Source organism: Fukomys damarensis, unplaced genomic scaffold (genome assembly GCF_012274545.1).
Source record: "Fukomys damarensis isolate Sample0158 unplaced genomic scaffold, DMR_v1.0_HiC HiC_scaffold_18, whole genome shotgun sequence".
In the NCBI taxonomy this organism is placed as follows: domain Eukaryota; kingdom Metazoa; phylum Chordata; class Mammalia; order Rodentia; family Bathyergidae; genus Fukomys; species Fukomys damarensis.
The window spans coordinates 10490607-10500977 of NW_022900930.1; the positions used below are offsets into that span (position 1 = coordinate 10490607).

The 10371-nt window shown below is 39.4% G+C and overlaps 1 protein-coding gene and 1 pseudogene across 2 annotated transcripts in view; both read left to right on the top strand.

Annotated features, from left to right (window-relative positions):
• The window catches only part of Gsr (glutathione-disulfide reductase), a 38883-nt gene extending 32245 nt beyond the window's left edge, over positions 1-6638 (top strand). For both annotated transcript variants that reach the window (XM_010622106.2, XM_010622097.3), the window contains exons 12-13: positions 774-907; positions 6104-6638. In XM_010622106.2, coding sequence (XP_010620408.1) covers positions 774-907; positions 6104-6253 — 284 coding nt within the window. In that variant the 3' untranslated portion in view covers positions 6254-6638. The remainder of the gene's footprint in view (positions 1-773; positions 908-6103) is intronic.
• Positions 3586-4352, top strand: LOC104860816 (annotated as a pseudogene).
• Positions 6639-10371: the final 3733 nt, after the last annotated feature.

Here is a 10371-nt window from a genome sequence, read left to right on the forward strand (position 1 = left end):
CCCCCTTTTCTTCTCCCCACCTTCTTCCCTTTCCCTTTCTCTCCCTCTCTTCCTCCCTCCCTCCCTTCTTCCCTTCCTTCTTGTTTCTGAGACAGGGTATCATTGTGTAGTTCAGTCTGGCCTTGAAACCACTGTGTAGCCCAGGCTCACCTTGAAGTCACAGTGATCCTTCTGTCTCAGCCTCCTGAAGGGCTGGAATTACAGTTATGCATCACCATGCGTGGCCCATTTCTCTTTGGTTAGTCTCTTATCTGGTTTACTTTATTATGAGAGTACAGGTTTTTTTCTTCACACAGTCCTATTTATCTGATTTTTTTTTTTTAGCTTTTTAAATTTAAACTAATATCACATGTAAAGTTGCAAAAAGAATGCAAAGGACTCCTGTATACCCTTAATATTTTTGCTTAATTATTTTCTTATAAACCCACATACACTGTTTAGTGTATTTTAGTATGTATTTCTTAAGAACAAAGCTCAATACAATTTTCAAGTGTGAACCTTATATAAATCTTGCCAATTATCCCATTTATGTTATTTTCAACATTTTTCCCCAAGTGTAGAATTCACTCTAGGCTAATAGATAATACGTAGTTTTTATTCGTCTTTGGTCCCCCTTAATATAGAGACAAAATATTTGTTCTTGTGTTGTAGAATGTCATTTATTTTGGTTTGTTTGATACTTCCTCATGATTTGATTCAGGTTATATAGTCTGACCATAACTCAGTTAATTGTTTAATTTTTTGATAAGTGCTTTTATATACATGTATTATAGATGAGGCCATTCATAAATTCGGAAAAGACAATGTGAAGATCTATTCAACTGCCTTCACCCCAATGTACCATGCAGTCACCACAAGGAAAACGAAATGTGTGATGAAAATGATTTGTGCCAACAGAGAGGAAAAGGTATGGAAAAATCCAGTCAGCTCCGCGGTGCTTTGCAGGGTTGAGAAGGATGTTGGTATTTTGGTTCGGAGCCTGGAGGGTGTGGAGACCAAGTAGGCGAGTCCTCTGGTCCAGCTGGACAGCCATGCTGTTACCTGCCTTGTAGACAAGGTGTGAAAAAAGCATAATAAATGCTTAAATAAATTTTTAAATCTTACTTATTTTTAAAATTTATTAATCTTTAAAATTTATTAGTTTTTATTAATTACCATTAACTCCCCTCAGAGTGCTCCCCCTTGCTTCAAACACTTGCCTGATCATTCTTGCCCCTTTCTGAAGCAGTGTGCAGTGTACACGTACAGCAGTTTCTGTCAAATGAAAAATGACGGTGTGTCCTCCTCCACTTTGTTCACTGTCTCTGGCTCCGTGCATCTTCTGGTTCTTCCCCAAAGTCAGAATGGCCATGAAACATTCTTGAATCCACTCAGGACCTTGAGGCAGCCGTGGCTGCACAAGTACAGACAACAGGAGGACGGCAGAACTGCTTCAGAAAATGGCAAGCATGATGGGATAAATGTGTTCAAAGCACCGTAGTAAAAATTTTTTTGTAAAATTTAAGCTTTCAGGCCAGGGATTTGGCTCAGTTGTTCTACTGCCTGCCTCACAAATGCCAGGGCCTGAGTTCGATACCTGGTACCAAAAAAAAAAACAAAAAAACTTTAAGCTTTCACCATATCCTTTGATCACACCGTGTGTGGGGAGAGGAGATTTTCATATTTAATTTAGAAAGTTCCATTCCTTGTATAAAGTAAGGGGAAGGAAAAAAGACCACCCAAAGCCTGCCACCATTGACCCGTAGGCCAGAATGGATAGGAAACTCCGAAATATTGGTGAAGTAAGAGTTTAATGGAAGGTAAATTGAAATTTAACACAATATGTGGGAAAAAGTTTTTACCAGCTGCTCTCCATTATCTAGAATCTATAAAGAACTCAAAAAAATCAAGCCCTCCAAATATAAAGACCCTATTAAAAATGGGCATCTGAAATGAGCAGACATTTCTCAAAGAAACAAATATATGAAAATAAATAAATATATGAAAAAATGTTCCACATCACTGGTCATTTGAGAGATGCAGATGAAAACAACACTGAGATTCTACCTCACCCCAGTAAGAATGGCTGCTATCAGGAAATCAACCAATAATTGATGTTGGTGGGGTTGTGGGGAGAGAGGAACCCTTTTCCATTGTTGGTGGGAGTGCAGACTGGTGCAACCACTATGGAAATCAATATGGAGATACCTCAAAGAGCTGGGACTAGAGGGTCCATTTGACCCCGCCATCCCTCTGCTGGGTATCTTTCCAAAAGAATTAATAGAATCCTATCACAGTGATATATGCGCACCCATGTTTATAGCAGCACAGTTTGTAATACCTATAATGTGGAGACAGCCCAGTTGCCCATCAGTTGGAGGCTGGATATAGACCAGTGAACTTTATTTTTTATTCAGCCATTTTTTTTCCCTACGATAATCTGTGCTTTGCCCCCAGCAGAGTATGAGGTTTCTGTTTGCTCCACTCTCGCCAACCCTTGTTCATTGCCTTCTTATTGTGGCTTTTCTTGTGGGTGTGCAGTGCTGTCTCTGTGGTTTTGATTTGCATTTGAATGGAATGTATTTTGTAATTTATAAATGGCCTAAGTTTCTAGGACAGAATATTGGTCTGTTTTTACTAATTGATTTAAATATTGGAATTTTAGCAAAATTCCTCGGAATGAGGTTCAGTTTGTCTTGGTTTAGTTGGGCAGTGCTGGAGATTGAATCCAGGGCCTCGTGCCTGCTAGGTAGGTGCTCTACCACAGAGCTACATGATTGCAGCCCAAGGTGGAATGAAGATAATTTTTGTTTGTTTGGCTTGGTTTTGTTTTTAGCAGTACATTGTACCTTGAAACAGTGGCTCTGAGGAACAGAGGCTTGGATGAAGATTGAATGCAGTTTCCAGCTTTTGTTACCAAAAAAAAATGTATAATCCATATCTTATCAGGGGCCTAGAGCTACAAAACACGGTCCCCTGTTACATAATTCAGCATTGTGGAAGACTGACATGGGTTTGGGCGGCAAAACCCAGCCTGTTTTTTCCAGGTTCTGAACATTGCTCAGGGGGCTGTTTCCTGGGTATTGAGTCAGCAGGATTCCTGCTTATTGCTTCATACCAGTCTTCTTTAATTTGTTTGGTAAACATTACCTGGTAATCTGCTAAAGACTAATGGAGAGGAGAAATAATAAAGTTCCTGCTGGTGCCAGAGGCTCTTTTTAAGTTTAGTTTAGGTCATAGTTCCTGAAAATGCAGCTGTGTTTAATGCATACACAATATTCGATGTGGAATTTTTTGTTTTATAACACATAACAAAAATTATCATGTTAGCCATTTTTAAAATGATCTTTTGTTTTTGATTCTAGAGTCAGGCAGGAATTACTTCTAGCATGACTGAGCTGAGCAGAAGAGGTTGGTTTTTAGAGACAAAAAGTCTGAAAAAAGCAGGAACAAAACAAAGAGCAGATTGGTCACTTCAAAGTCATATTTCTTGCAGGGTGGGAATGAAGACAGTAATAGGAAAATAGCTGACGAGTTAACCCCAGATTATTTCAGGTTAATCTTTTGTGTGAAGATTAGAGCCCAGGGCTTGGAGTCTTAGGCGGGATGGTACCCAGCTGCCAGGTTGAAGTACTGTTATTTTGCAAAAAGTGCTGAAGTAGCAGGGATTCATTCAGAGACCGTTTATGTCCGCAAGAAGTTAAAGTGTTGCAGCTGTAGAAAGAGATAGAGACTCGACATGCTGAATTGGCTGATATTAAAAAATCAGGTGATACTTGCTGTTCATCAAGTGTGTGTCAAGCTGGGAGAGCCAGCTGCTCCAGCTGCAACCAGGAGACAGATTACTATGACCCTCCCCCCATTAGTGGAGGATAATACTTTGCAGCCATGAAAAATATGGGTGAAGTTGAAGAGAAATTTAAAGACATAATAAAATGCGCTGCCGGGAAACTTGTAGTAGATGAAGTCTCACCGTTGATGATTTCTCCAGTGTGTGGTGCAGTGTCCTTATTTTTAAGGACATGAAATAACTTCGAAGGGAAAAAATCATTAGTTCAGGATATGAAGCATATATACCAGTGGTGGAAAATGAAATCAGGAAAATTTGTAGTGACATTAGGCAGAAATGGCCAGTAAAACAGCCCTGTTCCATGGTCTTGGCTTGGTTCCAGTGTCCTCAGCCCACAGAGCTGTGTCTCTAGCAGCTGTGAGTTGTGCCATTGACGCTTCAAAAGCCAAAGTGCTCACATGGAAAAAGGAAATATATGAAGAATCATCATCATCATGGACAAGAAACAAAGAATGTTTGGGGGCAACCAGTGATTAATCACATATTCTAGAGCATTAAATCTTAAATTTGATAAATTTTCATTATTGATAATCTTTTGATTTTTCTACAGAGAAGATGGTATACTGAAGCACAATCTATTAGGTTTTACCACTGGGCCAAATGCGAGGAAAAAGAAGGCAAAATAAATGGATCTGGGGAATAAGGGTCTAGGAACTAGAGATGAGAAAGAAATGAAGGATTAAATATGAGGAAAGATACCCTTCCATGATTAATTTATAATTGTAACTCAACTCATTAAAATGAGGCCCCTCCTCTCCAACTTTAGCTGTTTCAGAGAGGCCTCTTTGTCCAGCAGCCCCCAATGCATCAATAGTGTTATCTTCAGGGATGCATCTTGGAAATGTCGGGAGAACTGGAAACTCACTGTCGGAGAATTTTGCTATTGCTTGTTACATATTCTCAGAACTTAAAAAAAACTACATGGTTTCAAAAGCTTAACAATAGTATTTTCTTGTTTTTAAAATATAGTGATAAACCTAAAACACAGAGTTCTAATATTTTAGTGTACGATTGTACATATTTTTTGTATTTTATTAGTTATCAATATACAAGTCAGCATAAAATTAAACCAACAACATGCTTTGTGCTAAAAATGTTACTTAATGTTTAAAATTTAACAGGACTGTTAAAGGAGATTAATATTAGAGAAATTATATGATTTCTATAGTATTTGAAGGTATTTTTCTGGATACTAATGCAACATTATCATTAGTGAAGTCATTAAAAAATTTTCTGTAAGATTTTTATACTAAATGATGCAGTTTTTGGTTGATCAGCCTATATACTCCCTTGATAGATTTGAATATTTAAATCTCATACTTTTTTTTTAAGTCATTAGCCTATTGAGGTATATATTTGACCAAAAAATTATATATATATATATTTTTAAAGATTAACGCAGAGGGGAATTTCACTACTATTCCAGATGAATAACCATTTAAAAATATACATTTCAGTAACGTTGAGCATATTCTCAATTTGTTTTTACTCAGTTATTTTTGTGGCCTAATTTTATTATCTAATTTTGCTTTCTAGTTGGCTGTTTACCTAAAACTATTTGCTGAAGGTTGTCATTAACTAACAGATTGTAACTATATAGAGAAGTCTCACCATAGAGTGATTAGAAATGCACACCTCTTTATGTCATTCATGTAGCCAACCTGCATAAATGAATCGGGTTTTCAAAGTGCTGACCATTATGCTTGGCTGTAGATAGAGTGGGGAGCAAAAGCAGGCAGGGTCCTCTCTAGAGATTAGTCTTAGAGATCTTGGGAATGATGGACTGTAATTATGTAGTGCCTCAAACAATATCCCATTGTAGCTGTCTTAGAGCCATGACAAGAACTGTTGCTCCTGAGAGATCATGTGACAGATTTTAACTTGGTCAGGGAGATAACTCCGTAACTGTCCAAAATGTGAATGGACTTTAGCTCTTGAAAGTGCGGGGAAGGCTGGGGAAGGCTGTCCAGACAGGGTTATCTTGCACAAAGGAGAGAAATGACTGGTCAAATGGAACAGAAGGAAAGTTGGCTCAGATGAGGAAGAGCTGTCTGGGCCGTACTCTGCCACAGAATTACACCTGAACTGCTCGTTTTTTTAAAACACCAAAAATTTTTAGGGGGTGCACCAGAGATCGAACTCAGGACCTTGTGCTTGCGAGGCAGGCGGCGGAACCACTGAGCTAAATCCCCAGCCCCCCCCTAGTTTTTTTAAACGCCATGATTGCATATGTAATGAAAATTCTACTTTGCCCATTTTTCCCTTTTTCCTCAGGTGGTCGGGATCCATATGCAGGGAATTGGATGCGATGAAATGCTGCAGGGTTTTGCTGTTGCAGTAAAAATGGGAGCAACTAAGGCCGACTTTGATAACACAGTGGCCATTCACCCTACCTCTTCAGAAGAGCTGGTCACACTCCGTTGAGAGCCTAGAGACTTGTACAGTTGGCGTTTGGACCAGGACACCTTCTGAAATGAACCAAACTATTATGTTTACTTCCTGTTCTCATTTTATATATTTCCTTATTTTAATCAGGATCTTCCAACAGTGGAGATTTTTGGTAAAGAATAGAACTTATTTATGTAATCAGAAATGTATTGTTTTAATCCAGGGTTGATTTTTATTTGATCATATATCATGACAATTAATGTTTGAAAGTTTTTAACAGCTGTCTGCCAGTTCTTTTTTTTGTTGTTTTAGCCTCATCCCAAGTATAAAACTATATGAAGTACAATGAAGTCAATGTACTGGAGTGAAATAGCATGTTAGTTTTTATCAAGGTAGATGGGGATGGTTCTTCATACTTAAATTTAACAGCAGTGCAAGAATCTTTTTATTTTTTAAGCCAGTACTATGTTCTGCATACTGCAAAGCTACTTCTAGGATGTGACCTTTCTCTAATCCCCTTTTTATTATTTGTTTCTTTGTTTTAAATGGTTTAAAAATGAGTTTACGTTCTTTTCTTGAGATGAAGTGCATAACCTCTGGTAAGATTTGAGGAGGCTAGTTAAATATCTGTGAGACAGTCTAGAAATGGTTATGCTTTCAGAAGCAGGTGGGTTCACGTATTTCAAAAGTTCCTTTCTCTGTGTTCATGGTTCAGTTAGTAATTTCCACATTTGTATGTGTTTTTGTCATTTTGTTTTCTTCTGACAGATGTTCCAAATACTTGCAAATCACAGCCTTTTCTTATAAAATTTATTGTGAATTTAGTACCAGTTTATTTTCTAAGAATGTTTTACATTTCAGATCAATTGCCAACATGCATAGATGGTGTCTCTTAAAAATAAAGGACAGAGTTATAATGAGAAACACTGAGTAGATTAATGGTTGAGTTAGAAAAACTGTGGAAATCACTTAAGTTGTTTAGCACTTTATTTCCATTTTTTTATCATCTAAGTAAGCTAATTTTTTCTATGGTTTCCATTAGAAGGTATAGTAGTTCTAAATTCTTTCATTAAATTTTTCCTGAATATCTTTCTGAGTAGTCATGGCCAATTGCTGTGCTGATTTCTTAAGTGGACCCAAAGAAAATATCACCATAGTAACTAGGCTTTGTATTTGTAGTGTGCTGAGAAAAGAGAATTCCAAACCCTGGACACCAACTGAGGTTGCTGCTCCTCCCTTTGTCTCCATCAAAAGATCCATTAAAAAATAGTAGGCTGGGGCCGGGGATTTAGTATCTGTGTAGCTCCTGAAAACAGTTTCACTGGGTAAGGAGTAGGGGAATGATCATGGCCCCCTTTTAATTTCTGTTTGCTTGGTAACTGGTAGCAGCCATGATTAGAGGCGGCTGACCACGTGTCACATATACTTTCTCTAATCAGTTTTGCTGTCCTCTGCCCCAAAGCACAAAAATGCTAACCCCATAGGCAACAGTATCTCAATATTCTACCTCAGTGTTCCAGGAACATCCTGAGAGTCTCACCACAGCTTTAGTGCATGAGGCACAGATCAGCAAACAGAATCAGTTATTTGTGATTGGTCACCAATAATATACTTTCAAATAGGTGAATTATAGAAAAATTATTTAACCAGGCCTCACTTATGAATGACTAGAACAGTGTAAGACATGAAATTGGAGTAAACAAGAGTTTCCACTCTTTAAATGCTACTGCTTTCCATCATCATCTGTACTACTGTCTTTATAGACCCACGTTGCAGGTGCTGTTTTTGTTGTTGTTTTTCCAGTACCAAGAATTGAACTCAGGACCTTGCGCTGGTGAGGCAGGTGTGGCAGTACTGAGCCAAAATCCTGGCCCCCAGCTGCTGCTTTGTGTGTGTGTGCGTGTGTGTGTGCGTGCACGCGGGGGGGTGTGTAACTGGGGATGCAACTTGGGACCTTGCACTTTTGAGGCAGGCAGTGGCTCCACTGAGCTAAATCCCTGGCCCTCCCAGCTATTTCTTGTTATGCACAGCAGTTGTGTTCCATAAGGTTGTCATAAGATGTGAACCACGGCTCCTGAGGGACACACGGATTTTAAGTACCTGTGAATCTCTGGTTGCAACATTTTCATCAGCTAATAAGAGCATTACTTGTTTCATGTGTTTCTATTTAGAGATACCTTATTTAGTTTATAATGTTGATTCATTTATATCCAACTCATGGCCAACACTCTAACTCAGGCATGTGTGAACCTTATCTAACGTGTTCTTTTCAGGGTACCCCACAGCCTCCTTGCACTTAGAAACACTACACCACACTTCACCTCCACACACTGAGACCGTTTGAAATAGTTAAATCACCAAAACAAGGTACAGGAGTTGTTGGGAGCGATTCTACATAATCTGGAGGAAAAATAATTTCACAGTTAAATCATGATTATTAGGGCCCAGTTTTCCTGCCTACAGGCCAGCTTCCATATGTGGAGACATAACTCTGTTTTCACCTCCAGTCACAGCGAAAACCTCCATGGTCTGGTGATCCTGTGATATTCCAGGGCAGGGTCACACCAGCTGGAGATATCCTGAGGAGCAACAAAACCTTCATCTTCATAGTTCCTCATTTTTCTAGGATCATTGATGCAGCCCTCTGAGTCATCTGTGACATTTGTTTCTCCTGATGTACCACGTAAAGGTGAGGCAAGTTTGGGGTCTTTCTTTGATGCCCAGAACAGCATTGATCAGGCCCAAATATCAGCTTCTTCTCGAAGTCTCTTTCTGTCTATATCTTAATTAATTTGCCTTGTGCTGTTGTGGCTCACAGGAGACTAGGACCTGATGCAGCGGTTCTACTAACCTCCCCTTTCCCTGTTCCCTACAAGGAGTGGTAAGAATGTAATAATCTGGGTTGACCACAAGGACGTTCGTTCATGGTGTGAGATTTGAAGTGAGATGACAGAACACCTCCTTGTTCCACATGCGTATTGGACAACTCGAATTTTTTCACCACTGCATGTGCCTAGAAATGACTGGGAAAAGGTCACAAGTATTGATTTTTTTTAGATAAAATACATCTTAATGAGTAGCTGAATAAGAAATTACAGAATCTACAGATAATTGAAGACTTTTTTTCGGCACAAGGGATTAAACTCAGGACCTTGTGCTTGTGAGGCAGGCCTGGTGCCGCTGAACTAACTCCCCGGCCCAGAAGACTTGACTATATTTAGATGTATGAAACAAAGATTTATGGTTCTGTTTGATTTATGGTGATATTTGATGATTCTATATGTTTATCAAATGATGTAGTATCTAGGACGATATTAGGTACTGTGGTGGTTTGCCTGTGGCTTCCTGTTTATGGAGTACATGATTTGAGAAATGATCTTAGCGTCAAGACTCTGGAGGTATCAAACTAGGAAGAAGTTGGGCGAGAATATGTGGGATAGAAAAAAATTTTAAATGTAGGTTGGACTGTGCAGAGAGGTACAGAAGGCAGTACATTTTATCAAAGTTTTGTCAAAGTGTCGGGTAACCATATCCCTCAACTGTTATACTTAATCGTGAGAGATTATAGAGAATTGCCCCCACTCTGAGCCAAACTTTGAGTCCTTTACTGTCAGCTGGCATGGAAAAGCAGCCTGTGGGGTCCTTTTAAGCGACTCTTCTAACTGGGAAGGACTCGGGGGGATTTCACAGGAGCAGGGCTTTGCTAAGTGGGGGTAGGGGATAGCTGCACACAGTTTAGTTGAAACAAATAATCACACAAATTTACGAGGTTGTAAAGGTAGCATAGTTGCAGGCTCACACAGGTGCAGAGTATCCAGTGTACATGGTCGTAAAGATAACATGGCTGCAGAGAGCTCTACCCAAGGGGATGTAGTTCTCTGTTGCATAACGGAGAAGACTCTCAACGGGGTGGGGAGGCGACCACCCAGAATCCTGGACTTTACACAGAAGGGAGGGTGACAGTGATGAGACACCAAATGGCGTCAGGCTGGGTATCACGATGGCTTTCAGAGGTTCTTTGATGGCAAGCAGCAGAAAGACACTCTGGCTAAGTCAAGTCTCACTACAAGGATGCCTCTCAGAACAGAGGATGGAATGGACTTTGGGATCGATAGGAACTGAAATGGTGCAACAGATCTTTCCTGTGGGAACTT